General features: G+C 53.5%; 10 protein-coding genes across 10 annotated transcripts; 6 read left to right on the forward strand and 4 right to left on the reverse strand.

Moving 5' to 3' along the window:
- Positions 1-528: 528 nt before the first annotated feature.
- Positions 529-1,719, forward strand: BDP81DRAFT_326243 (uncharacterized protein; the record flags this gene model as incomplete). Its single annotated transcript, XM_060585046.1, has 4 exons — positions 529-1,160; positions 1,246-1,319; positions 1,428-1,462; positions 1,543-1,719. The coding sequence occupies 4 exons, from the start codon at positions 529-531 to the stop codon at positions 1,717-1,719; spliced, it is 918 nt and encodes a 305-aa protein (XP_060442102.1).
- A 1,307-nt stretch (positions 1,720-3,026) lies between these two features.
- BDP81DRAFT_326426 (carbonic anhydrase) lies at positions 3,027-3,701 on the reverse strand (the record flags this gene model as incomplete). Its single annotated transcript, XM_060585064.1, has 1 exon — positions 3,027-3,701. One exon carries the CDS (start codon positions 3,699-3,701, stop codon positions 3,027-3,029), a length of 675 nt encoding a protein of 224 aa, XP_060442103.1.
- Positions 3,702-5,959: 2,258 nt separating this feature from the next.
- Positions 5,960-7,042, forward strand: BDP81DRAFT_396884 (uncharacterized protein; the record flags this gene model as incomplete). Its single annotated transcript, XM_060588249.1, has 3 exons — positions 5,960-6,299; positions 6,358-6,968; positions 7,028-7,042. 3 exons carry the CDS (start codon positions 5,960-5,962, stop codon positions 7,040-7,042), a joined length of 966 nt encoding a protein of 321 aa, XP_060442104.1.
- A 681-nt stretch (positions 7,043-7,723) lies between these two features.
- BDP81DRAFT_67026 (40S ribosomal protein S7) lies at positions 7,724-9,119 on the forward strand. Its single transcript, XM_060596135.1, has 3 exons — positions 7,724-7,968; positions 8,380-8,462; positions 8,519-9,119. The coding sequence occupies exons 1-3, from the start codon at positions 7,810-7,812 to the stop codon at positions 8,883-8,885; spliced, it is 609 nt and encodes a 202-aa protein (XP_060442105.1). The 5' UTR covers positions 7,724-7,809; the 3' UTR covers positions 8,886-9,119.
- An 82-nt stretch (positions 9,120-9,201) lies between these two features.
- On the reverse strand, positions 9,202-10,940 carry BDP81DRAFT_326347 (dynactin Arp1 p62 subunit RO2; the record flags this gene model as incomplete). The annotated part of the gene is made up of 2 exons (XM_060585058.1): positions 9,202-10,594; positions 10,651-10,940. The coding sequence occupies 2 exons, from the start codon at positions 10,938-10,940 to the stop codon at positions 9,202-9,204; spliced, it is 1,683 nt and encodes a 560-aa protein (XP_060442106.1).
- A 1,045-nt stretch (positions 10,941-11,985) lies between these two features.
- On the forward strand, positions 11,986-13,881 carry BDP81DRAFT_473709 (uncharacterized protein; the record flags this gene model as incomplete). Its single annotated transcript, XM_060594663.1, has 5 exons — positions 11,986-12,133; positions 12,219-12,455; positions 12,527-12,897; positions 12,986-13,060; positions 13,273-13,881. 5 exons carry the CDS (start codon positions 11,986-11,988, stop codon positions 13,756-13,758), a joined length of 1,317 nt encoding a protein of 438 aa, XP_060442107.1. The 3' UTR covers positions 13,759-13,881.
- Positions 13,882-14,231: 350 nt separating this feature from the next.
- BDP81DRAFT_463248 (uncharacterized protein) lies at positions 14,232-16,853 on the forward strand (the record flags this gene model as incomplete). Its single annotated transcript, XM_060593995.1, has 3 exons — positions 14,232-14,372; positions 14,461-15,051; positions 15,102-16,853. 3 exons carry the CDS (start codon positions 14,232-14,234, stop codon positions 16,851-16,853), a joined length of 2,484 nt encoding a protein of 827 aa, XP_060442108.1.
- A 781-nt stretch (positions 16,854-17,634) lies between these two features.
- Positions 17,635-18,679, reverse strand: BDP81DRAFT_67046 (uncharacterized protein). The gene is made up of 3 exons (XM_060596136.1): positions 18,036-18,679; positions 17,886-17,967; positions 17,635-17,814 (listed from the first exon to the last, which is right to left on the reverse strand). Exons 1-3 carry the CDS (start codon positions 18,565-18,567, stop codon positions 17,715-17,717), a joined length of 714 nt encoding a protein of 237 aa, XP_060442109.1. The 5' UTR covers positions 18,568-18,679; the 3' UTR covers positions 17,635-17,714.
- Positions 18,680-20,540: 1,861 nt separating this feature from the next.
- On the reverse strand, positions 20,541-22,459 carry BDP81DRAFT_67067 (uncharacterized protein). The gene is made up of 2 exons (XM_060596137.1): positions 21,880-22,459; positions 20,541-21,829 (listed from the first exon to the last, which is right to left on the reverse strand). The coding sequence occupies exons 1-2, from the start codon at positions 22,046-22,048 to the stop codon at positions 20,709-20,711; spliced, it is 1,290 nt and encodes a 429-aa protein (XP_060442110.1). The 5' UTR covers positions 22,049-22,459; the 3' UTR covers positions 20,541-20,708.
- Positions 22,460-23,815: 1,356 nt separating this feature from the next.
- BDP81DRAFT_433890 (uncharacterized protein) lies at positions 23,816-26,528 on the forward strand. The gene has a single exon (XM_060590904.1). The coding sequence runs from the start codon at positions 24,290-24,292 to the stop codon at positions 26,093-26,095; it is 1,806 nt and encodes a 601-aa protein (XP_060442111.1). The 5' UTR covers positions 23,816-24,289; the 3' UTR covers positions 26,096-26,528.
- The last annotated feature ends 66 nt before the right edge of the window (positions 26,529-26,594 follow it).

The following is a 26,594-nucleotide window of genomic DNA, read 5'->3' on the forward strand; positions in this document are numbered from 1 at the left end:
TCTCGTTCTTATTCTATTCAACTGCAGCGCATAAGCCCGAAAACATTCTCTATATTCCTTTACACCTCCCCCTTGTATGATACCGTCAGTGAAGTTTGAGTGACTAATTGCCCTTTTTCGGCAGCATCTTACATGAACTCAATCAATCTAGCCCAGTCAATTGCTCCACAGCAACTAATTCGAACCATCTACAAATACCAGAGTGATGTTGCATGCACAGGAAGGCATTTGCATGGATCATGAGATTATCTTCCGAGGGTTCAGTTTACCGGCAGTGTGGCGAGTTGAGTCGTAAATATGAGTCATTTCAATCAAGAGCTGCCTCAAAGAGCTGCAGCGCCATTAACTGATGCAGTGCAGCGACTAGCGGATATTTAATCAGCCGATTTTCGCATCTCGCATATCTCGCACATCATTGCTGCAACACGCGATCTCGTCATACACAAGTCTTGAGGACGAAACATCGAGGACCACGCTCTCAATTATATCACATACCTAGACAAGATCTCGAGTCACCGCATAGTCAGAATGGCAACGACACACACCTCCGTGCCAGAAGGCCTCATTCCCCTCCTCGAATCTCACCTCCCAAATTCCCTCGTCCTCCTCCGCCGCCTCCAATTCACCCGCTTCAAAGACGGCAAGCGCCCAACAGCCCGCATCATCCTAGCATCAGACGCACCACTCCCTTCAACCACCTCATACCAAGACGGCGAAACATCAGACCAACAGCAACGCAACTTCTGCGCAGCATACCTCGACTTCGGCAGCACCAAAGAAACCCAACTCTTCATGTACTCAACTCTCGAAGACACCCCCAACAAATCTCTCACGGACGAAGATAAGAAGACAGCCGAGTCCCAAATCACGGCAGTCCTCGACGCCGTGACACAAGTAAGCAAAGAACAACCAGACAACAGAACCCTACCCGGCGCAGTCCTCGTCGGGACCCTGGCCACAGCCACCCGGGACGCCATGCTCCGGGCCAGCGTACGCGTGACGCCCCGTCAGGATTATGAGTATGAGAAATGGTTGTTTCGCGTCGATGAGATTCCCGATTTTGAGGATGGTGTGACGTTGCCCGAAGGAGCTACGTGGGGTCCTGCTACGGAGCGAGATTGTGAGATTGTAGTATCGAGGACGGATATTCCGCGTCAAGTGTGAGTTTGTCAAATTTTTCTCCATGGCGAATTCGAAATGGAGTTCGACTTTTGAGATGGAGAGAATGACTGAATGTCTCGATAGAAAGACACTGTTGTCTTGGCCGAGTTTGATTGTCAAGCTGGAGGATGGAACGCCTATCGCATGGTCATTCCTCGGTGAGTGTTCAATACGTTCGAATTATTCCGTCTCGCATCTTTCGCTCCCGCCGCGATTTGTTTACATATTCCTATCGCTCCTGGACAGCATCACTAATTTCGGCTTAGGCACTGATGCTTCTTTGTCAAGTCTCCACTGCGAGGTAAGTTGCGCAACATCCTATCATACCGATAATGAGAATACTCTGTATCCTTGTCTTTTGGTCTAACAATCCCCCCTCAGCCACCATACCGACAGCGAGGATACGCAAAGGCCCTTGCATCGAAGCTGATGAAGCGGAGCTCCAGCGAGTACGGCGGCGACGGTTGGGCGTCCGCCGATGTGGCACCGTATAATACGGGGAGCAAGAAGATGTGCCAGAGTCTCGGTGGGAGGCATACGTGGAACGTTTCGTGGTGAGTCACTTTCATCTCTTGGAAATCATGCTCAAAGTGCTTTATCTGACGGCGAATCTGATAGGAATGTTATTCATCTCCACGATGTATGAAACGAGATTTGAAGGGAACCGTTCTAGAAGTTTGCTACACGTTAGATGTTTACATCGCCTCTTTAGGCCCTGATCTCCTCGCGTACAAAGCCAATTGCCAGTTGCCAGTGCTGATGTAATCGGTGCATAAAAACAACGGAAAACCCTTTTCCGTGATGCCAAACCTCTTCTTGTGCAATGTTCTTTTCTGAATCAGTGGCTGAGACAGGCCGGAGATGGTATAGTTGTTGCCAAAAGGGCTGATTCCGTGCTCAGAACTGGTTTTCTGAGAAGCTGTGCCTGTTGCCAGTTCTGTTGCCAGAACCCTTCCCGCCGCTGGAAACACACGTATCCCCCCCCGAGGCTCAACGGCGCCCCGGCAGCGGCCCGGTGCTACGGCCCAATACGGCGGTACAATTGCTCTGCGGGGCCGTGGCACTTCCAGTGGCGCTGTATCCTCTGGCGACTGGCAGTTGGCCTAGGCCGCGAGGAGATCAGGGCCTTACGCTGATGTAGACCTAGATTAAGATTTAACTGAACATCCGGATTAGAGCTGCGACAATGCCCTATGATCGATCTATGTTACTCAGTACAAGAGGTTGACATTCTTTTGCAAATTCTCAGTAGAGAGCGTGCTGGGTAATGAAATATTATTTTTGTGCTTTCCCTTGATATGTCCTACTCCGAAAAGGTGCCAGCTTCAAGAATCAAGTCTTCTTGGCTATGTGCACTTCATGTCTTCACCAAGCCTGCTCCGGTCCCCAAGACCTCCCGCATCCCATTGAAAAAAAGTCAAATCCTCAACTCCGGTACAATCCGCCGGTGACAGCTGTATGATAAACAACCTCTACTACCACCTCTCAATCTTTCCTCCCTCGGAGATGCACGGCAGTGGGGTCCCCGGCTCGTTGACAGCTCCAAGTTCCCACTAAGCTAAACCGGATGAACGGTTGTGGTGGGGTGGCATGTCTCGGTCAGAACCTAAGAGTATTGCCAACCAACCCCATCCGGATCTACAGCGGGTGTGGAAGATGCCGCCCTCAACAAGAAAATTTTCCCCATCTCGCGATGGGCGCATGCAGCGCGCACACAAACGGCAGCCGTCGAGAGCCGAACTCCATCCGTGAGTCACCCGTGGGCAAACGCTCCGGTCCACCCCTCTTCCCATCTCGCCCGTCTCCGTCAACCCCGCACTGGGACAGCGTACAGCGAACGAGCGTCCCATGTCGGTCGGTTGCACTTAGAAGTCGGCACCGGGGAGGTGGTAGAGCTTCTGAACGTCGTGGAGCATCTTCTCGTGATCAATCTCCAGGTCCTTGAGGAGACCGTCGTTGAAACCAAAGACCCAGCCGTGGACGATGGGGAACTTGTTCTTGGCGTACGACTGCTGAATGGCGGCCGTCTTGATGACGTTGCGGCACTGCTCGAGTACGTTGAGCTCGACGAGTCGGTCGTAGCGAGCATCCTCCTCCTTGATAGCATCGAGCTCGGCCTCGTGCAGGCGGTAGACGTCGCGAATGTTACGCAGCCAGGGGTTGAGCAGACCGAGGTCCTTGGGTGTCATGGCGGCCTTAACACCTCCGCAACCGTAGTGGCCGCAGACGACGATGTGCTTGACCTTGAGGTGGCGGACGGCATAGTTAATGACGCTCATGACGTTGAGGTCAATGTTATTGACCATGTTGGCGATGTTGCGGTGGATGAAAGCTTCACCGGGCTCGAGGCCGGTGATCTGCTCGGCAGGGATGCGCGAATCGCTGCATCCGATCCATAGGTACTCGGGAGCCTGGCCCTGGGACAGACTGACGAAGAAGTTGGGGTCCTGCTTCTTCTTCTCCTCGGCCCATTTGCGGTTGTTCTCGAAGACGCGGTCGTGCGTCTGCTTGAGGTACTTTTCAATGTCGCTTTCAGCCATCTTGCGGTCGGGTCTGAATGAAGGAGGGGTAGACGATGATGAAGGTGCGCGTTTGTAGGCGATGTGGGAGAAGTTAGATGTCTGGTGGCTGTTTAGGTGTTGTTGCTGAGCTCCCAAGGTGGTGTTGGTGAATCTGAGGAGAGGACGTGATGGTTGCGCAGGGGAGAAGAAGAGGCGGGAAGGGAGGGAACGCGGGAATGGGTTCGCTTTAAACATTAGAGGAGATTTATTTATGGAAAGATCGAGAGAGTGCGAAGCTAATGGAGGAGTCCTAGTGGAGGATGTAGCTCGGTGTTTGCTGCAGGTAAGCGGACCTTTCAGCTGGCGGGAGCGTGGTTGTCAGATCGGAGCAATGGCAGCCAAGGAACCCAAGATGAAGGAAATGTCGCACCTTTCCTTCTTCCCACGGAAGATTTGTTGGGAAGGTCCGGCGATCGCGCACCGCTGGCGGCTGCACGCGCTGCCGCTAAGAGAGGAACCACAAGGAACCACAGAGACGTCACTGCGCAGCCTTCAGGACGGTGTCGGGGACGGTGCGTGAACGGTGCGGCCTCCTTCTCGATAGTCCGGCGCTCCGGGCGGGTTGTTGGGGCGACGGGCAGGCTAATTGCACTTCAACTTGGGTCAAGATCATCGTGGATGGGGACCTCAGCCACGGTGGATGACTCGAAGTCTGTACAGTGCAAAAAGGAGAAGAGCTGGGGGGGAGAGAGGTGAATGCCGGCAGATACGATCGTAATCTTGACGAAACGGATGAACAAAGGTTGATCTAGACTTCTAATTATACCCAGTCAAAGGCAAAAGAACAGGGGAATGATCGATCTCGGACGGCTAGATCTGATTGATTGTCTTCCAATTGACGCCTGTATGGATACAATTGGGGTGCAGAGCAGCGATGATCCTGCCGGGACATAGAGAGCAACGGCCACTCAAGTTTCAAACATCTCGGCTGCTAAGTTTCGACTGCCACTCTCGATCTCTTGGCTTATATCGTCCGACGGAATATTGTCCGGCCTTTAATCCAGCCAAGACGGTCAACTCTCCTTACCTAGGCTGGCCTTGATCAATTGGTTGACATTCAATTCGCATGTGTCAATCCCGGATCATCTTTCCGGTTAAGGCAGGGAAATAAACACATGCAAACTGTTTTCCAGCTGACCAGGGCTATGTGCGCATCAATGCGGCACGATCCCGAAAACCCGGCACAACGGCCCCCGAAGAATGCCCGGCGTGTCCCCACAAATACCGAAAACCCGGCGCCATAGGGCACCGGCCGCCGCCCTCCTTGGTCTGGTCGCCAAACCGTTCTATCTGAAGCACCAACTCGACTCGCCAGAGAAATTCCATCAAAGTGCCGAACCTTGCAGATGATACACCCCCATATCTCAAAACTCAACGGGTCGCCGCGGACGTAAGGACGAGCGCAAGGAAGGGGACCCAGCGCGTGCCAGCGCCAAGACCTCCATGGGCACAGTGCCAACCACTCCTCCCATCATCACCCAGATCCCTCCGATCAGCTCAGGCCCCAACGGTCCCCGGAATTTGTGCCATCACGACGGCACGCAACCACACAAACCCAAGGGTCACGCCAGCAGAGCCACTCTGCGCACCCGGTCTGATCACTCAGTCCAGTGAGAAACGAGACTGCTTTTCCTCATGAAACCGGAGCCAAGGGGAAACCCTGCATTGTCAGTGTGCCGGCGCCGGTAAGCTTGTTGCCTTTCTCGGCCGACGCCACCAGTGGTTCGTCTTGTCATCCACCAAGAGCCTCACAGAGCTACAGGCACATCCTTCCATCCTAGGAGGATCTAACCAGCTGTCATGAAAGACGGCGGCATCTATGGCGGGCAAAGATCAACTATCGAGACATCTAGACCCTACAAGATGCTCACTTCCTGCAGTGACAAGATAATGAAGATTAAAAGCTGTTCCTTATTCGCAAGACCGTCGCAATGAAGTTTCCTGGTTGCATTGCAGATCGCTCAGGTTGAAGGCAAACTCATCACCGTTTCAAGACGAGGAAACAAGGCGTCCCGTGAGCGTAAGTCACGCATGATAAGCATTCGTCGCATTCTTGCATGCCAGTGTCCAGTGCCAATTCCTGATACATAACTATGGCAATCCCTCTTTTCCACTTCCTGGGCATAGCTGGTTCCCCGAGTGAATTTCCATTTCCTTCATAGATGCCACCAGTTGGTATTTTGTAATACAGCTCCGTTCTGGTAAACGAGTCCTTTCTCTGGTATACGAACAAAGTCATGGTTGCTTTGGACTTCTCAAGAGGCCTCGGCCTGGCCGCCGCCATCTTGGCCCTGTCACAAGCAGTTGACGCCGCCATCCTTCCTCGGCAGAGCAATGATGCCCTTCGGCCTTGGGTGACGGTCCAAGCCGACGGCGCAGCCAAGACAATCACCCCGACCGTCAACGACGGCAAAACCACGTCTGCTTTCACTGGCAGCTCGACTCTCCCCACAGCAGACGCCAATGGCGCCGGTTCCTTCCTTCTATGCAACCAGGCTGCGGGAGCCAACGGCGTTAACCAGCCCTTCTGCTCCCCTAAGGCCGACAGCAAGGTTGATGGAGGCAAGACCTACTGGAGTAAGTATCATCTTCATGAACAACACTTAGCTCATGGACACCACTAACGCGGAACTAGTAACATGGGACACCAGCCTCTTCCCCTTGCCCAACACTATGGTTCAAGTCCAGGGTGACTACGGTGTCACCAACGCCATCGACCCAGGCCACGGCTTCACGTCCCAAATGCTCCCCGCATCTCAGGGTCACTTCGCTTGGGCCGCAGTAGGCTACAACATGGCCGCCAACGAATCCCTCACCGTTCAAATCTTCCTCGCTCTCCCGCAGACCAACGGCTCCATCACCGCCCGTCACCCGGGAGCTAAGGTCAGCATCGTCAACCGGCCCCAAAACGACAAAAACAATAACCAGAGACGACGCGGACCGAACGTATTTGGTATCGTTCTTCCCATCGTCTTTGGCGTGCTGTCTCTCGGCGGCATCGCCTGGTTCATATGGTGGTACGGCCGCAGAAAGGGCATGTTCTCGTCCCGTGGCGGGGGCTACGGCGTCGGCAAGAGCCGCGGCCAGAGGACGGCTGACGTTAAGATCGGGCTTGGAGATAATGCGTTCTCGTCGCCTGATCGCGGTGTCGAGATGATGCCGCCGCCGCCGAGACCGCCTCCGCCTTCATCTTCGGAGGGCAATGTCTTCCGCAATGAGATGAATAGGCAAGACAGGAACGAGAGGGTGCAGACTATGATGTGAGGCTATGCTTAATTGTCCTTGAAATGATCAAAGACACTCAGATTGTGCGACTATGAGTTAGATGCACACTCGTTAGGTCCTGTTTGGAGAGTTACTGTGCGGCGAACCTGGAACCATACTTTAATCCGACGTAATACCCCTTTATCTGAAAGAACAACCACATAATTACCCGAGAAAAATCACTAGGAACGTTAGCTAGAGCAAAGCCTAAATTCTGTAGTGAATATATTGAAGATTCAGTATCATATATCATACAGCAACTACATTTTCTAAATTTAGAACCAGCGACGAGGGAATCTCAATTATTTGACGCTTTCCTCTTACATCCTCCGGTGGCTTCTCCTTCACCACCACCGCCAAATAGCTCGAGGCTTACGGAAGAAGTTGAGAGTTGCTCAGGATACATACTAAATTGTAACTATATACTCATTAAGATGGAGAAGTTCCATTGCAGGAAGCCGTGCTGAGTTATTATTGTACACATCACCCAACTCGATTCTCATGGCCTTACCGAGACCCTCACCGAAGACGATTGACCAAAAGGAGACAAGCGCATACTGGAGGGTGGATACGATGGTGGGTTTGTCGGTCCACTCAGAGGCTCTCGAAAAACTGCAGAGAGATACCGATAAGCACAGACCACCCAAGGGTTTTCAAACCCCAATCACTCCCGGACCCACCCACCGGAAATTCTGGCGGCGCATCTCGAATTGTTTGTGTGTGTCTGCCGCGATCGACTTTGAAACTTTTCCTCCCCTTCTTGACCCCGTCCGCTCGAGCATCAACTAACCCGACCGTCCATCACCCAACGACAACAGTCAAGATGTCCGCCGCCTTGAACAAGATCGCTGCCAACAGCCCCTCGCGGGCCAACCCCTCCGAGCTGGAGACCAACATTGCCCAGGCTCTGTACGACCTCGAGAGCAACACCGCCGACCTCAAGGTCGCCCTCCGCCCTCTGCAGATCGTCTCTGCCCGCGAGGTGAGAACTACCTGAAGCGACACATTCCAAAAGTCCTGAAGACTTCCGACCCCCCGCGAATTCTCCGGAATCGAAATTCCTGTTCCCAGCCGCCACGGAAATCCAAGCATGAAGAAGCATCGAACATGGGCAACACCCCCAATTGACGAGCGCGATGTGAAGCAATGGAATCCCCGAATCCTTTCTCTCGATTGAAACACATCAGGGTTGAAGAGGACCAAAAGGGAAAGAAATTGCTGGCGTTGGAATCGCGCGTTGAAGTCTTGGGAGGTGCTCATGGGCTGTGTCTTCAGCTTCACCGTGGCGGCGGAGATTTGAACGCTGAAAAGAATGATAATCTCAGGAACAGGACGGGAAGCGGTCCAAGGCATCGTCCTGGAGCTCGCATGCTGACTTGTGATCTTCCTATAGATCGAGGTCGGCCACGGCAAGAAGGCTATTGCCATCTTTGTCCCCGTTCCTTCCCTGCAGGGCTTCCACCGCGTCCAGCAGCGGTAAGTTTTCTTCCTCTCTCAACCCACCTTCACCAAGATACTAAGACCATCCACAGCCTCACCCGTGAGCTCGAGAAGAAGTTCTCCGACCGCCACGTCTTGATCCTGGCTTCCCGCCGCATCTTGCCCCGCCCCAAGCGCTCCGCCCGCTCCCGCAACAACCAGACCCAGAAGCGCCCCCGCTCCCGCACTCTCACCGCCGTCCACGACGCCATCCTCACCGACCTCGTCTACCCCGTCGAGATCGTCGGCAAGCGCCTCCGCACCAAGGAGGACGGCTCCAAGCTCCTCAAGGTTATCCTTGACGAGAAGGAACGCGGCGGTGTTGACTACCGCCTCGACACCTACTCCGAGGTCTACCGCAAGCTTACCGGCCGCGGTGTCACCTTCGAGTTCCCCCAGTCCGGCTCCGCCGAGTACTAGATTATCTGTCTAGTGTCTTGTGCATGGGCGGGTGTTTGGTGAAAATAAACAAGGAATCATGGTCAATGATGGGTTTGGCATTTAGTCTGCTGCAATGAAGGCATGACAATGACTGGTTGGTCAAAAGGGTCTGGCGTCTAAAGGGATATAGCTTGGGCGATTCAATTACAGGCTGCCCAAAAAATGCATATACCAAAACACTTGACCGCTCCTTCTTAAATAATTGTTCCCAACATCGTGTGACCTATGATCTTTGCTTGAAGCCATTGCTTGATGTGTAAATTTGGGGGGTATCATTCTTCATTTGACGTGAGGTCTAGTCCTGGTTGATTCGTCCAACTCCCAAGACACACCAATAAGCCAGCTCCCTCTTTTCCCTCGCCTCCTTCTCCCTGCTTGTCGCCGTTCCGACATCGCCTTGAGCCTCTGTCTCCCACTCGATACGCACAAACATGGGTATCTCCAACACATCCTCATCCTCGCGAAGAGCGCCGTCGCCACCACCGCCGCCTTGCTGATGTTCAGGTCTCAATGAAGCCGGCACAACCTCCAACACAATACTGACCCAATTGCGGCCACGCTCGTAAATCTTGCCCACCTCAGCCTGCTGCATCCCGCCCTCTTCGCCCCTCCTGTGCTCCTTGTCGCCGTCGTCCTTGAGGGCATCATCCCACATATCCGTGTTGGCATCAATCTCGAACTGCGGGCACAGCACCGTCACAGTGCTGGCGAACCGGCCAGGCGTGCTCGACGGGGTGGCCAGCGACACCTTGACCGTCTCGAAGATGGGGTTCTTGAAGGTCAGGAGATACTGCACGGGCTTGAGTGGCGTAAGCCACAGTTCCTGGGGTATCGGAGGCCGAGCGGTCGAGGGGAGGTTCTGGACCTCCGACTGCAGCGGTCGGATGGTGATTGTGGGGATGTAGCTGCCGGCCACAAGGCGGATGCGGAACCGCGTGTTGGAGATCTTTGCCTCCGGCTTGCTGATGATGTGTCTGCAGAGCGGGCATCTCTTGGACCGCTTCGTTCTCAGGAGATAGGGGACGGGCCGGAGCTCGTCTCGGAAGCGTACGTGGTCTTGCTGTAGACAGTTCTGGGCTAGAGTGGTTGTATCGTCGGGATGCGTGTGCCTGAGTTTCTCAATCTCTTTTGACTCGTCCAGATCGGTTGTCTTCAAGCCCTCGTCAGGACTGACGGCCTCCCTCATGATCTGCACCTTACCACGGGCCTGTTTGTTACTAAAGTTGTTCCCGGTATACAGACTCATGATGCGTGACAAGGAGCCAGGCGAGTTGAGGCCTAGGTCACCCAGTGATGATAGCCCACCTGCTGAGGGGTTCGAACTGGCCATCTGGTTCTGATAGAAGGACTTGAGCTGCGCAAACTGTAGTTCGGCATCCATGTCCTCTGGATTCAATTGGTATTCCCCATTGCTCTCCTTTTTCCTCTCCTTGTGCTCCTTGGGAGTCAGCTTGGGCTGGCCTCCGTTCTGTAACTTGGCCAACTGCCCGTGAATGCCATTGGGTCGGTCGAATTTGATGCCGATCTCGGTTGAACTCCAGTTGCAGTATGAACATGACAGGACGTAGGAAGCGCCTGGAGGGGCTGTTCCATCTGCCGTAAGAAGGTTGCTCTCGGGCGGTGTATCGAGGGCCGTAACAGCGAGGGGGCCAACGCAGACGGGACATTGGAAGCAACTTCGTGTGCACCTGCGATGGTGTTAGCAACCGCCGCAACTCTCGTCCGACGCAAACCTTGTGCATACCTGTTGCCTTCGCTTTTAAGGTTGCTGCTGGGAACCTCAAACAAGCAATTGGGGCAGTAGTAGGTGACAATCTCCTCATTGACGCATCGTGGGCACCGGATCTGGTGACAGTCTTCGCAGTACATCAGATGCTCCAGAGGGTAAAGGCTGAAGTTGGCGCGCGGGGCGCGCGGGTCGAATGTTCGCTCATCGTCCTCTGGGCTTCCCGGCGTTGACGACCCGTCCTCGCTGGACTGGTGAGTCTCGGAGCAGGGGCAGCGGATGTAGGTGTAGGGGGTCAGAGGTGCCATTTTCGCTCCGACATGGTGCTATGCGGAGTGGATTCCGGATTGGAAAGGTGTGGTATGCCACGAGGAGGAGGGCGACTGTGCCGCGCAGTTAGGCTCGAGGAAGGGCGTTTGAGAGTCTGCACGGAGCTGTCTCCCGGACGCGACAATGCTCCTCACCGAAATCCCGCGCGGCCAGAGCCCAGGAGGGCGGGCTGATAAGACCGATAAGAAGGTGAGCCTCTCGTTATCGTTACCGATAAGGACATCACAAGTTCACCATTGACGCATACTTATGTAAGCGGCGACGAGCTATCCCACCCTCCATTTCGGTCCCCCAAACTCGCGACTTACATGGAAATCAGCTTGGTCCCTCCAAAGGCTGTTAGCTTTCCATCCATCGCCTGTTGATGCGCTCGACTGCATGAGAAAAATCGCCTACCTTCTTGACCGGAAAACTCTTTCTATGGACGGACGTTATTGATCAACATGCTTCGAACTTGTCAAACCCACGCGAGACTGAGAGCCTGTTCTTGTCAAACCGGTTTCTCGCCAAGGACGCCCTGAGGGCGCTGTCACAACTGTCACCTCGCTCCTCGCCACGGGCTTAATGTCTTCAACGATAGGCTTCGGTGTCTCCGGTTGGGGGATTCGAGAGGCTTCCCGCATCTGGATTATATGACTTGCACTTGTCTTAAGCTTCTCTCTGCCGGCCGCCATGCCGCCAGCCAGCCTCGCTTGGTGGACCCCATTTCGTCTGCGGTTTCCTTTTACCGTTCACCGTGGTCCCACCGGGCTGGGTCTTCTTTCTTCAGCTTCGACGTTTTCGTTGCGGCCCGGCGCTGCGCTATTTAATAGCGGTCCAGACCTCCTCGAGTGCGACAGGACGCCAAAAGCCAGCCGCGGGGTCTAGGTCGTGCAAGCCCTTCCGAAGCGAGCGAGGGCTGAGTCCTCATGGCTGGGCCTGTCTTGCCTCCGGTCCGGTGCTGGACGGGAGCCCTTGCCAGGCGGTGGGATCCGCCTCCGGAGCTCCTTTGTGCCCCATGACCCTGAGCCGATCTCTGGAAAGATGACTGTCGCCCCGCGTGAGGGATGGCTGGACTTGGACGAATATGGCCAGCGCGGCTTCTGCCGTGCAGATACCCTGCATCTCCTCTTGGAGCCGCTGTTCCACGCAGGGCAGAGGCCCGTCAAGGTGTCGTTGACTGTGCCTGTGTGTAAGTAGCCATGTCCTTCTTGCACAGCGTAAACGCCAGTGTTTTGGGCCCCGAATGCCTCGCAGCTTTCGTCGAATCTGTTAAGCGAGGCACACCGATGAGGGAAATCTCGGTTCGGAAAATATCTATCTGAACTCGAGGGAGCGGCAAGCAACAGTCCTGAAGCTGGCCCCAACGACGGGAAAGAGAGCTTTTCTGTCGGCCGACGGCATGAAGCTAGGGAAGCCAAACGCACGCTCATCGTTCCATGGCGATGGTTCTCTAACTTGGTCTATCCTGGTAGATCCCGAGCACCGGCCATCACTAGCGACCTTCTGGCGAGGTAGCACAATATCGGTCGCAAGTCACCGAGAGAGAGAGGCGAGAGGTTTATCTTGTCTGTGCTACAAACAGTAATTACGGAAAGCGGACTGATCTGGCGACGACGAAGACTACATGGCGGCCGACCTTTCGAGCTTCACACTCACGCCATGGAGTTTCCCGCCGCGACGAATATCCTCATGCGGGATGACGCTCTTTGGTCTCGAGGGCTGTCTATCAGCAGGTCTACCTACGTGGTTGCAAGACCTAGATTCAATGTTGCCTCTCAACAGGACGAAGACGGTCAAACCTCTATCCACACCTCCCGGATGCGATCGTGGTCGTTATATCACATTGGGATGACTTCACATTATGGCCGCCGTGTGACTCTGATGATTCAGCAAAAGAAAGCCGATTGCGATCGTCCCAAGACAATTAGCAAAGGGAAACCCAGCTCCCGGTGGGTTAGTCGCCAATTTTCATGAGACATTGCTCAATCGAGCAAGCGGGACGCGATTCTGACCAATCATTGAACTTCTTTGTCGATGCAAGCCAACGCCGAAGTATGCATCGAGGACGGCGATCCCCAAAGACAAGCACAACAAGCCCCCGGACTTTGGGCTGATGGTGGGCAGAGGCGAGCCAGCATCGACGCTTTGCATCACCATCCTATCACTAGCATTCCCAAAGTGTTCCAGGGAGAGGAGACTGCATACGCAAGAATGCTCATATCATTGAGAAAACAAGTCACAACTGGCCTTGCCGATCACTTCAACGTCGATTTCGGGTTCCGTCACAACAGCGTTTGTGGAGACGCAGAGACTGTTTGAGACCTCCAGACATCATACGTCGCCGTTGAAAGGCAAAATGATTCCTCTCGCCGCCCTTGTTTGCGAGAAGCCGGCTCACGGACGGGGAGCCTGCAGTGGCACAGCCTGGAGCTGACGGATGCTGCTGCAGCAGTGTTCCTCAGGAACAGGAACAGACTCATTACTCCTGTATGCGTATGCTGCTGCACGGAGTCTGAGAAGTCTGAAGAGACTGCCAACGCATCAGAGCTGTGGATGACAGGCACATTCGCTTGGCCAACCTCGAAGAAGCTGCAGACCAGGGTAGGATCCGGACTGAGGGGTTCATCCATTGCTCTAGTGGCGGCCCGGTCTAAAACATGGCTTGGAGCTATCCCTCTGTCTCCCGCCGCGTCACTCGACACTCTTCGACAGGCAGCTCGGACCGTGGGCAAGCTGGCGGGTCTTTGCCAGGACGCCGGTGTCCCGCCCAGTCCCGGATTCTGGGTCAAGTTGTTCTTGATCCGGGACAAGTGAGATAAAGCCATCCACACGCCCACCCGAAGACGTTTCGTAAGGTTTTCGGCGTCCATTTCCCCATCCAACCAGAGCTCTCTCGCCCATCTGGACCGGCTGCTTTCGACCAGGCTCGACAAGGCCGTGGACAAGTGACGATCCGAAGTCATTGTTCACTGCTACGGGCGTACTGGGTACCCCCGCTAGTTGCCGCAGTCCCTTCAGTGATCTCCGCAGATCTGACAGGGGTTCCTGTGGACTATTGGCGGTCCGGAACACCTCCTCTGCAGTCATCGGCGCCATCCACTGCTCTCAATCTGGGTGAATCTCTCTGGCCGCATCCAGCTGGGGTGTAAGGCTTCCCGTCACGGGAGCTATTCAACGATCGCACATATCAACGTCCCTATTCCCGCGACTTGTCTCGCGCTTGACGTCTCACCATGTACGGCCGACGAGATTCTCGAAAACGAATGTCTCTACCACCGACTCGCACAATGTCGACAACATCAACACAAGGCTGGACGCCTAAGACGCTTGGAAACCCTATTATTGAGGGAAGGATGCCTCAAAATTCAAAAGTCAAGAGGTGGGATGGTGCGGCAAGGTCTTGCAGTTATTGGGATAATCTGAGAAGAGTGAGTCAATCCAACCCATCATCGTGGAAGAAATCTGCCGGCACGATGTCTCTTGACTTGAGGTTGTTCGCTAACGTTGATGTCTCAGGACCCTGAATTATGGTTCCGCGGCGGAAATTGCTTCGTACATTTGTACGGTAAAGGGCAATCCCGCAGGGGACCTGCATTCAAGGTACCATTCGGTGCTTTGCTTTCAGCAAACTGCCACCCGTTTGTCAAGAGATTTATGGCTCGCGACATGCCTGAGACGCCAGGTTCATTCCATGACCAGTATGATGACTTGGATCGGTGGAATGCTCTCAACCCAAATGAGCGAATCGAGCTCTACATTCCAGCACCGCCAATGGCCGACAAGGAACAGGCGTTTTCTTACCATCTCGCAACAAGAAACTTTTTTGCATGGATCTTCCGCCGCTCAGTGGTGGGCGAGCATCTGGGCACCGCGCTCATCGGCCTTCTCAACAGCATGGCAGAGTTCAGAGGCAACGAACAGGACAACGTGTCGGATCTTACTTCTTACCTAGACGAGGAGGGTTACTACGACATCAAGGGTCTGCCGCAACACGCACTCGCTATGCTGCATTTGGCTGAAGTCTTCCAATTGAGAGACTTGTACGTCGACGCATTCAGCCACTGCGTTGGAATGAGCGAGGAGCTCTTCTACAGCCCCGAATACCAGGTATGTTTCGCTCAATTTCAACGGCTGCACGTTTGACTTACAGAACGTAGCACATTGGCTCAGTTTCCAAGACCCTGATTCGAAGGGCCCGGACTGAGATGAACTCACGGCTCAGCCAGGCTGGTGACATGCTCAAGAACTTTCTTGAGGAAGAGCTCTCTGAGAAACATCTTGGTCTCCCAGCAGGCGGACGTGCCCACTTGGACCGATTCCGGTCCTTCATCCAATCATTTTACACGACAAAGTTCGGCTACTACCCGCCACTATCGTTTGACACTCGGAGCAGCACCATATTCGATCCTGAGATCTTTAGCACCATGTGCAAGGACTTCAAGGCCGTCTACGACTTGCTCGTAGATGAAGAGTTCACGTCAATCGAGAGCAGCCCGTTGTTAGCGCAAGGCGGGATCTGCGCCGTGCAGAGTGTCCAGGAGTTCGATGACCGGTGTAACTTCAAGTCTCTGAAGCATCCGCTGCCGTTACTGCCCGAGACGGCTGGGGACAAGGCATCCCGTCGCATCTCGCTGCAGTGGTTGGCGAATACCGCGCGAGGCGACAAACTGAAGCCGGACCAGCGCCTGGTGGCTCACAGTGCCATGATCAAGGCGATGAACATGCGCGACCCAGCATTCCTGGATAATGAATTTGTCCGGGCCTACCGGAAGTTCGAAGAAGACTCCGTGTCACCCCTTATCCGCGTCGACAAGGCCGAGAAGATTAGTCTCGTCGACGCCCGCAAGGTGCGATGGATTCTGATTTACGCAGTCTACCAAGTGCTTCTTAGCTGTACGCAACCTCCACCAGAAGTTCGCGATACTGTCGATGCGGACTATCATCTCGCAGTTTCTTCCGAGAAGTTGCCACCGTGGAAGGAGGGACGTCAACTGCAAACCCTCCTGCGCAAGCAGACAGATATGGCTGCCGATACTAGGCGGTTGCAATCCGTCACTGATTGGGCAACGGGATGCCACGGCACACCAACTGTCATTGTGTCGCCGACTATTGACATCCGACCAGACGTCGACTACACCGCCAGATCTCGCCGTGGCGAAGTAGCTTCCCGTCGACAGTCATCATGCGGAGTCCCAGCCGCCGCCGCCCCGGCCCGCTCACGAAGCCGCAGCTTGTCCCGTAACAACCCCTTCCGGCGATCTCTCAGCATCTTCCGCAAGCTGGAAGAGCAGTGCGCACCGGCACCCCGCAAGGCATCTTACTGCGAGATTGTGGTCCACGGCTACGGCAACGGCACCAACGCCGTCAAGAAATGGGAGGGTCCTCCCGCCGAGGTCTCGCCCCGGACGTTGGTCGCCCCGCGCTCCTTCTCGACCTCTTCAGAGTCTAGCGGCGCCTCCGAGGCTCCGTCGATGGGCGGCCACAGTTACGCGACCGTCGACTCCACGGCGCCGCCGACCTCCCCCGACGCGCCGTCCAAGAACTGGCCCAACCAGGAGTCGCCTATGCTGAGCCCCGTCCCTCTGCGAGGACGTCGGCGCATGAGAAACGTGCTCTCCTTCGCGGGGACGCCTCCCCGTGCCAGGTCCTCGGAATGGACGGTCAATAACCGGCGCCATAGTGTTATCGGCGCCGGCGCTGGTAGCTACGCTCACGACTACGAGGAGCTGATCAAGGAGCAGAAGGAGGACTTTCACCGCCATGAGCTGGAGCCTCTTCCCTTGCAGATTCGCAAGTCTTCGGTACCGATTCATGAGTCTCCAGTCTTGGGGCAGATGGATGTGCAGCCTGTGTGGGAGCAGTTCAAGGACCTGGGCGGCCTCACCAGCTGTTCGCCTTTGAATATCTAGACTCGACTTGGTGTACTGAGTACTCCGGTCGGGATGTACGAATGATAGCGGTATGACGCCACTTGTGTTGTTTTCTTTGTATGTATTGATTTTGGAAATGACGAGATACCCTGTCGCACCCTCCTTATCCAGGCCTTGCGCATGGCGATGATTGATATGGGCGTTGGGGTTGGTAAAGGTCTGGAGTTTAGGCCGGGAAATGCCATGGCACCTTGTACAATATTCTTACTGGAAAATTCGAAGAAAAGAAATGTGATATGACCCAAGTCTCTTTTTCCTATTCACTTCAATGGTGACTTGCACAGTACAGATGACACAAATCAAGCGAAGACACCTATACACACCACCATGTTTGTTGCAAAGTCCATGTTGACAGGCTATATAGACTACCTTAGTATGGACTGATCTCCAAAAAACGTGGAAGCCTTTCAATTTGCCATTGATCTTTGAGGTGCATGTATTGTGAGGTGTTGTGGGCACAAGTGCTGACCGCAATGGCCTGTCTGGTCCGCCCCTCGACGTTTGATTTGCATGGTACCTGCATGAATGCAGCCATCGTGGATGTGGATGAGCACATGTTAAGAATTGCGCGACCTATCGCACGCAATGTCAAATCAGGATCGACGCCACCCAGAAGAGGGTAGATGAACTTTTTTTCGTGTCAAACATTACGCATATTTCCACGTATATATACATCTCATTCTTACCAGTCCATCGGATTCCTTGTCCCCTTGTCGTCTTGAAAAATGCATGCGGCCTGCAGCGCCATTTGAACAAGTGTACAGGACACGGATACCCTACCTTATATTTATTCTCGCACAAAGAGTCAATCCGCGTAAGGCGTCTCGAGCGCGACGTGCATTATTCAGTCTTGGTAGTCTTCGACGCGAGAGCCAGCCCGTCGACGATCTCGCTGCCCATGGAAAAGATCATGTAGCCTGATCCGAGGAGCCATGCGCCGCTGTAGTTGCGATTCTAAGTCAGCTTCTCACCACATTGCGATTAACCCGGCCATACTGGGGAAAAGCTTACTTAGGAATGATCCAGAGGAAGAGAAGGTCCAGAGGGGGGTTGTGGCCGATGTTATCGAAACCGGAGAAGTACTCGTTCGCCCCTGTCGCATCATCACTGTTAGTATATCATCGCTTCGCAGAGCTCTGGGCGCAAAAGGGTCGCGCTTACAGTACAACACCGTCTTGCTCAACGTCATAACAGCCGCGCTGAACCCAATGACAATAGCCAACGCGCCCGCCTTTCCGCCGACAACCTTCTTCAACCCAGCCGGTCCATCAACGGCGCGTCCCCGCGAGAAGTACAGCCAGTAGTACGCAAGATACATGACCGTCTCAACAGCATTCAACGCGCCCTGCGCAGACGTGAAGCCGTTGCCGGCGTTGAACGCCTTCCATCCATATACGTGGTCGACCTCGCCGTAGAGCTTGTAGGGTGCCCAGACAGGCCAGTGGAGGTGGCCTCCCGGCATTGTCCAGGGACGGAGGAGGACGTAGCCCGTGTCCCAGATGACGAGGGGCAGGGAGACGAGGAGCCAGAAGCAGGTGAGGGAGGTTGGCGCGTGGGACCAGCCTTGTGAGGTGGATTTGTTTTCGGGGTGGGTTGTGGCGGCTGTGACGACGGCGCGGGCTGTGGAGGGGATGCTTGGGGAGGCGTCGAGGCCGTTTGGGAGGGCGCGGGAGGAGGAGCGTGTTGAGACCATCTTGTCGTATGCGCTGGGGTCTTTGGATTTGGGTGGGTTCGTGATGTGAGTGTATCGTGGAGGAAGGGTTTTGCTCGGTATGGTCCGTCGAGTCGTTGACGCGTTGTTTGTCGGTGTAGGTGTCTTCGTGTGCGTGTGTTGTCGTCAAAGAACACGAGGAGGGAAGCTTCGGAAAGGTTAATTGGACCGAGAAGGACAAGGACAGCTAAAGCAACGCGGACCAAGTCAATTAGACTGCCCGTCCCACTGTCCCAGGGGACTGCTCAAACGGTCAGGGACCACAGTATAAGTGATCCGTGCCGTTACACTCCACACAGAGGAACTGACCGGCAGTCCTGGAGGGATCGAGGCTTGAGCAACGGTGGGTGGCACCCGAATACGACAGGGTGACTGGCGCAGCGGTGCCGTTGTGTCGCAAAGCTTCTTTGGCCCCTCGGCGCGGACTTGTGCAGTCTTCCCGAAACGGTTCGCGTCCATAAAGGCCGCGGTGCGATTAGTCAACCCGAGTGCCGCGTCTCCACATTTTCAACGGATTCCCGGTGATCCGTGCTTCCCTAGCGAATTGCGGGGGAGGGGCAGGTTGAGAGAGGAAGGGAGGAAACAAATAATGACACAACTTACCTAGACCCAGAAGCGTCTGCTTGTGTTCAGAAATGGCCCAGAAAATCAAGACTCGGGTGGAACTTGGGGGCGATTGCAGCAGGATTTAAGCCGCCTTTGAAGTCGCGCATCAAAAGTCAGGATCATATTCAAACACCAACAGCCTCTTACGACTTGCCCACATATAGTATAGTACTTCTTAGGGAGCTTGTAATGTCGGTTTAAACTGCAAATAACTTGGACTGGGCATCAGTTTCTCTCCTTTTGCTATGTTCGGTTAATTAAGTAACATGAAGGGAGACACATATTAGAAGCATTGACAGTTGTGTCATTTCTTCATGTCTCTTCAAATAGGTAACTTTCAAGTACGCTAGATGTGCAACAATACCTTGCCGTGCTATTGCTCCTATTGAGATCAACTATCCTTCTCTTGGTGTAGGAATTCATCGACCACAAAGAAAAGTCAGACTAAAGCCGAAGCTCGAGTTTGTTGCAACACAACGTTCAGAATCCTTCTAGTATGTCAGCAGGGACTTGCCAGCCGGACTTATTGCAGGATGGAGGCTCAAGTGCAACCAAATACAAGTCGGGGACTATGAATACTTACTGCTTGTGACCAGCATCAAGTCTGGCCCTATCGACTGGTCGGCTAGGTAAAGTACGCTGGTTGCCACTGTTTATCGTGTACGCAGGCCCAACCCTCCACAGAGCCATCTTAGCTCAGAAGTTCCTATCCACACTCCATGTAGCTTACGCACATGGCCTTCCATCACTGATCACTTTCTAGCTTGATATTGAGGGCTCAAATGGCCTCGAAGTGGACACAGGGCGAGCCGATGTTCGTAACCAGTGCTAGATACTACCAGTACGTTCCTATTCAAGGGAAAAGCGGCTTGCACATAGTTATAGTGTTACTGGGCGTTCCTGCAAATTCAGAAGAGAAAGAACAGCATGTCTGAAATCAGGGAAGTATTAAAGACGTATTGGGTATATACCGATGTTATTAAGCAAGGTATCCAATGAGACTTGTCGCACCGGCGATTAGAATACTTTCCGCAGTCAGTGTTCAACAACAGAGGGGATCCTCCCCTCTGAGACCCTGATACACCTATTTGAGATTGGCACGGATCAATGTGACACAAATAGGCTCGACAAAAGCTCTGATTACACGAAGCTTGTAGACATAGTGTAGTCGCCTTGTCCATCTAAACTTCCAATCACGCTGCGTCTTCCTTGCAACTTTGACTGTGAGTACGAAGGTTCCATGGGAACTGGAAGACATCTGTCAATTAAGCTAGACTTGGAGAGATTCATCAAAGTGAGCTGCTGACGCTACGTAGAAAATAGTGGAATTACGGAGCTTTATCGAAAAGGCTCAATCCATCAATCTAGTGACTCTCATGAAGTGCCCTTGAAGACCTGATGGCACCTCACCCCCAATCACCTAGTAAGATATTTAGTAAGTAAGTCCCCGCGGCGATGAAAAGAGCATTTTACCTCAATCTCAAGAGTCCTAAATCGTTGGTTAGAAAATATCGTATTCACGTTTCCGGATTCCTCCTTGCACTTCTGCGCTTTCTATCGATTTGCCTCCTTGAAATCGGTCTTGCGTTGCCTGGACTCTCGGTCTTGACTAAACATGTCATCTTGTCACTAACCTGCAATTTCTCTGAATCGCAAAGATTGGTTGACTCTGTACGCAACATAGAAGCATGACCGAGGGCAGGCGCCGAAAAGCCAGTTTGTGCAGTAGGAGCACATCTTCCGTCAACATTGCCTCGGGGAACACTGACTTCGGCGAGCTTGCCCAGAAGCCGCAGAAGATTGTCCTCCGCAGGCGTCCCCGACGTAGAACATATAATTTGCTCCGAAAGCTCTGCATCGGTTATCGGCCCCGCCAAGAACGGAGCATTGCCGAGGGAAGACATGACCTTGGACCTATTCTTCTCCCATAGCTCGCACACGGTAGAAATCACCTCCTCAACGTCGCTCTTGAGAAAAGCCGAGGCCAGAGTCGGCCGCCCAGGAAACAGAATCTCCCAGATACTGTACCAAGAACGATCGGCTTCCCTCGAATTCATCCTCTGCAACAGCTCTTTGACCTGATCCTCGGAGAAACCCTCCTCGATTCCAGTAGGCTGGGAAAACCCGGCCCCAGCTTGGCACTGCTGGGAATTGGCGTGTCTCCTGCAATTCTCCTCATCCTTGAATCCCTCGTGACAACCGTTGCAGTGAAAGCGATGTTTGCGAAGAAGATGTTGCTTGACGTCCTTCACCCGCTTTAGATGGAAATGAGCACAGCGAAGATGCCTGACCCGATCAAACTTGTAGAAAGGACAAGCGAGTCTCTTGCTAGGCGGCGCATCTGCCTCATCATCCTCTGATTCATCCTTCGCATCTCCCAACTCATCAAGAGCGGCGTTATCTCCCTTCTGCCGACCTGATATTGTATTCCTGGTTATCTGGGACCTTCCGCGCTTACGGTTTCCGATTCTTGTTGCGTTGGATGTCGGATTTGAAGCCGGTCGGCTCGTCTTGTTGTGATTGGCATCGATGCTCAGCCCAAGGGAGAGGGGACTTCCGCCGTTAAGTGCATGCGTCGGCAATTGGGCAAAACTGGCTACATTTAGGCTTGGGTCGGAAAAGGGTTGTGACGCTATATCTGAAATGTGTCAGCCCAATCTTTCGACCAAAGTTCGATACGATCCATACCCCAGATCGGACTTTGCGACATTGGGTGTTGGTAAATTTGTCTGCCAAGATTGAAGTCTTCAAATGAAAGGGATTGATTTCCCTCAGGTCCCACATGGATCCTATCAATCATGGTTGAGTGCGAGAACTGCGTGAGAGAAGGATCGATTGACGCGGTATCTACCATCATCCAGTCGTCTTGGGGTCGGCTTCGAGATGGTGGTTCTGATTGCTGCGCTTAGTAGATTCCATCACGCATATCTGACTGGGGATTCTCACCGGAGTATGCGACATCTTGGTCGATATCATGAGGTGAAAGCCACGGATCATCCCAGCATTGTCTGTCCGGAAAGGGGATCTCGACATATGGACCGGATAGCTGGGAGTTCTCCTCGGGTTTGTAGTTTGCAAGTGATGCAGTCTGGAAACTCGTCGTCATGTTTGAGCTCTTGAGCTGCTGACCATGTAGATAGCTGTGAAAAGATTGAAGTCACAGAACACGTTTCGCGATCGGAGCGAGAATGTCAATGGTGTGCGGAGGCATAGACTTATAGCCAGCCCTCATCTGCAACTGGTCCCCAGGTACTTACTTAGGACTCATTCGCGTGATTCAGCGGCGTCTACGTCCAACCCATCCCACCAACTCGTCTATTGGTTAAGACCACACCCAACAGCGCCTATGGGAGCACAAGTACCGAACCTGAAATAATATCTAGCACAAATGACGAACTGGATTGGGACACGGCTATCAGCCGAATGGGGGTGGGCTAAGTGACTCTACACAGCCCCTCGGGCAGATTTGGAGACGCGTTTATGCCCCATCTTACAGGCGCGTGCGTGCATGGTGTCCTGCGGTGGACAACAGTAGGGTCTAGCAGAATGCATCAACCCTTAAACCGATACAAAAGGAAGCTCAAAACAAGGTATTCGCTGTCGGTATGGTTTGTATTGGGTATCATCTTCACTCCTTCCTCCTCGCCTGCTCCCATGCCCGGTCAAATTTCTTGATCCCCGAATGTGCTCCCTGCCTCCTGCTAATTGTCTGGTTGAGGCCGTAAGCCGCGAGTGGGACTGGTGGCCCCTCTTTCATCCAAGCCTCGAGCCTGGTGGTTCGCATAGTTTGTTGGCTGCTTCTGACCGACCTTGAATAATGAGTATGACGAAAGGTGCCGCGGGGAAAGGGACTCACCTCATGTCTCCTGTCTGAAGGGATTGTGCCTTGTAGCTCGGCATCTTGACTGGTTTGTTCATTGGCCGTATCTTTAAGATTGAACGATTTGTGCTTTGGACGATAAGGTAGTTATTACAATTATTTATCACTGTAGAATACATCAAGGTGACAACTTGTGTCCCAAATTCCATGGACCTTTTCACGTCTTTTCTATCTCTTCTTGAGAAGTCTACTCACGAGTTCCGCCATAACTGCGCGTTTCCCTCGACCATCGCGCAGCACACATTTGCGCATTTCTTAGCGATTTCTTGAGCAGCGGCACTTACTCAGTGTACTGCGGCCCTGCGAACCGGGGGGTTTGTTCTTTTTTTTTTTTTTTGGCCCTGCGAACAGGAAGAATGGTTCGCATCAGGGTGGGGGGGGGGCGTGTGCCAAAACTGGGCGTGCTGTCACGCTCCATTGACGTGGGCATAACGATGGTGGGACGGGCAGTCGCGCGTTTTGAAATGGGGAGTTGCCCGCCCATCGCGCGCAGCTGTCCACAACTGACGTAGGTATGGAAGTTGGCTGGTGCTAAACACGGGTCTGGCTCCGACCCGTAGAGGCTTTGTGGGCGCAAGGCAACATCTTCCAGGTTGCCTTTCGCATGGGTATTGGTCTTGGGTGGCTCAGAATTTCACAGCTTGCAGCTATGGCTTGACGGTTTGGCAAATCAGAAGACGGACTACGGAGTCAAGCAAGGGAGGGCAGATTTCGTTGGAGCTTGGGGAGACAGTGCAGTGATTATTTAGGCGTGAGGCGTACTCACTGCTGGCCAGCTCGACGGGAAATATGACTGTGAGTATGCCCTGGCAAGCCCGTACAAGGCAGTGCAGTATGAAGACATATAACAAGTAGTAGCTGGCCGGGTTGAAAGAGGGGGCGAAGACACACGCTCGAGAAGAGCCGCACCAGGGGTGATAGCGCGCAGGAAAGCTGCGCGAGCGGAGAATCGTCAACCAAGAGACGGAAAGGCATCCGCACTAAAAGCAGAGGAGGCGGGCAATTCATATGGATGATGGGAAGCCTACCTACCTTAAGTTCGTTCGGACTTCTTCAGGTAGATGCTGTTGCTGTTTTCTTCCCTCCTGTCCAATCCTCCCTCCTTTCTTCCACAATTGCACAAATCAAAGAAAACACTCTCTATTTCACATACATGTTTCAAACGCTTGCAATTCAATAGCTTGAAAGCCTTACGCTTGGGACCAAGTGTTTCTATCGATGACTTTGCTACTGAGGCTTTCAAGTCTATACTCCCCGGACACTGTGGAAAACCGGCTACCGACCCTCGGAACGATCAGCTTGGGCCACTCGGCGGGTGCTGCCGCAGCCGACACCCTGAGTAACTGTACGCCTTTCTTCGATCCATTGTTAGGTTCTCTTTCAAACTCGTCGGAGGTCTACCTTGCCCATGCCCAATTGACTTCAGCCGGCATTTCGATATTGCAAACGCCTTTCGATCAAATCGGGTTTCCCTTCAAACAGTATACATGCTCTCAGTGGCTAGTCCTTGAACACGACGATTCTAGGCTTCGCCATGGTTTTCTCAACTTCCTTGTGGCCTGTGGCACTGGTCTGTACCTTCTCAAGCCTGTCGCTGCCGCTCTGCTCGCCGAGTGGGCGCCGGCAAACCCCTGTTACAGCCAGAGTCGAAGGCCCCTGATCAGCGAAAAAGGGTCCATCACTTGGTTCCCATTCAAGACTATCCTCGAACGTCCGCCAATTCCTCAACTACTTCGAGAGTGGATCACCAGCATCGGGGACCGCCTTGTGCAGATTGGGGCGCGGCGACGAATACAAGGGAACAACACAGCACGCGGCGGCAGCGGTACTGTGGGAACCTCAAAGGGCGTTGGAACGAAGCAGCGGGGGAAAAGAGACTCCAGGCCCGGCGGGAGTTCTCCTCCCAGCGATACCGGCCACACGAAGAACGATCGAGGCGGGAAACGCCCACGTATCGATGTCGAAGCCAAGAAAAAAGGCACACAGAAAGGGAAGCCTTTCGCGTGCCACTTTTACGCACATAACCCTCTCGCCCACGTCAACTGCCAGCACTACCAATTCGAGTACGTGAAGGATGTCAAAAGACATCTCACGGAACCCGGTAGAGGCGATCATCGTCAACCCATCCATTGTGTCATTTGTTACACCACATTCGAGACGCATCAAGATCACGTGGCACACACGAGAGCCCAAACATGCAGTCCTGGCCACTGTGGGTTTGATGAATATCGTCTTGATCAAGATAAAATATCCGCGATCACATTGTTGAGGAAGTCCCGCAACGAGGAGGAGTCCGAATTTTGGTTTAATATTTGGGACGTTGTCTTTCCGGATGAGCCGAGACCCGTTTCTCCTTACTCGGGCGACGTCGAAGAACTTGCAATAAGACAAAGGGTCGAACCCAGAATGGCTGAGAGAATGCGACAAGTTGGCCAACGCTATGGATGGAGTTCCCAACTCCTCGAAGAGGTCATAGGTGAGTTGAGCAGCAGCTGGGCCCCAGGCCCGGCGGAGTCGCTACCTCCAGTTGAGCGCCGCAGCTCTTCACACACTCACCCCGGCGCCCAGGGGCAATCGCTTAACACTACATCGCAACCCCCGACTTCCGCTTCTAATGGTCCCGCAACCGGCAATCAGGGTTTACCCGTCGACCTCTCCATCGCGTTGGCACCACACGCTGATAACCTGATTCCGCAGCCTGTAACTCCCATTGCCAGTCAGACCGACTGGTCATCAGACACAATTAATCCCTCGATGTTGTTTCTCAACAATAATTACTCCATGTTCGACAACGCAGACACAGGGCAGAATCAACTGGCTTATACCCCGTCAGGGCTCGAGTTCAATACTCATCCTCAAAGAACCAACCATCAAGGGAACATCACGTACCCAATAGCTTCAAATTTCAACACGCTTTACAACGAAACGCAGCTAGGCCATCAAACAACAAGCAATTTTCCTCCGGCACGACCTTGTCAATGTCGCGGTTTAGGAAAGTCGAACGCATGTCCTTTGCATCCATAGCTCGGTCGTTTGCACCTATCCCTTTCCCCTGTTTTTTTCTCTTCTCGGTATGAACTGTGCTGGATCTGGTTACGTTGATATTAGGGCGGTGGTGCACATGGCGTTATACCTGAATCAGCCTGTTTAGGAACCTGGAAAGTTTCTTTTCCGAGCCTCCGCTGGAAATTATCTTCGAATGCTGGTATGAAATACCTTATAAATAGATGGCATGGAACGATGCAATCCCGCAGGCCATTTGATGCATACATATTGATCATGAAGCACTCATTGTATTAGTGGCTGAAACGTCTCAGGGCTACGGCCGGCTTTCTCTATCCTGGACATGCCTCGCTAGAACGTCTTTACCGCTCTGAACTCCAGTCTCAGCTTGGGAACGTACTCTTACCACCGTGTTTCTCGGAGCAACCAACTTCAAGCCTGAACATGTATGCAGTCATGGTTTAATGTTGTAGATCAACCAAAAGCGACGAATTGAATTACGGACAGCACCTGGCACACG

Source organism: Colletotrichum phormii (assembly GCF_030913505.1).
Source record: "Colletotrichum phormii strain CBS 102054 chromosome Unknown BDP81scaffold_17, whole genome shotgun sequence".
Taxonomy (NCBI): domain Eukaryota; kingdom Fungi; phylum Ascomycota; class Sordariomycetes; order Glomerellales; family Glomerellaceae; genus Colletotrichum; species Colletotrichum phormii.

Coding starts and splice junctions, on each gene's coding strand:
- BDP81DRAFT_67067 (XM_060596137.1), bottom strand. CDS start 22,048: ATGATGGTAGATACCGCGTCAATCGATCCTTCTCTCACGCAGTTCTCG. Junction 21,830..21,879: donor GTCGCAAAGTCCGATCTGGG/GTATGGATCGTA, acceptor GACACATTTCAG/ATATAGCGTCACAACCCTTT.
- BDP81DRAFT_433890 (XM_060590904.1), top strand. CDS start 24,290: ATGACTTTGCTACTGAGGCTTTCAAGTCTATACTCCCCGGACACTGTG.
- BDP81DRAFT_67026 (XM_060596135.1), top strand. CDS start 7,810: ATGTCCGCCGCCTTGAACAAGATCGCTGCCAACAGCCCCTCGCGGGCC. Junction 7,969..8,379: donor AGATCGTCTCTGCCCGCGAG/GTGAGAACTACC, acceptor ATCTTCCTATAG/ATCGAGGTCGGCCACGGCAA. Junction 8,463..8,518: donor TTCCACCGCGTCCAGCAGCG/GTAAGTTTTCTT, acceptor GACCATCCACAG/CCTCACCCGTGAGCTCGAGA.
- BDP81DRAFT_67046 (XM_060596136.1), bottom strand. CDS start 18,567: ATGGTCTCAACACGCTCCTCCTCCCGCGCCCTCCCAAACGGCCTCGAC. Junction 17,968..18,035: donor GAGCAAGACGGTGTTGTACT/GTAAGCGCGACC, acceptor ATGATGCGACAG/GGGCGAACGAGTACTTCTCC. Junction 17,815..17,885: donor TTCCTCTGGATCATTCCTAA/GTAAGCTTTTCC, acceptor TCGCAACTACAG/CGGCGCATGGCTCCTCGGAT.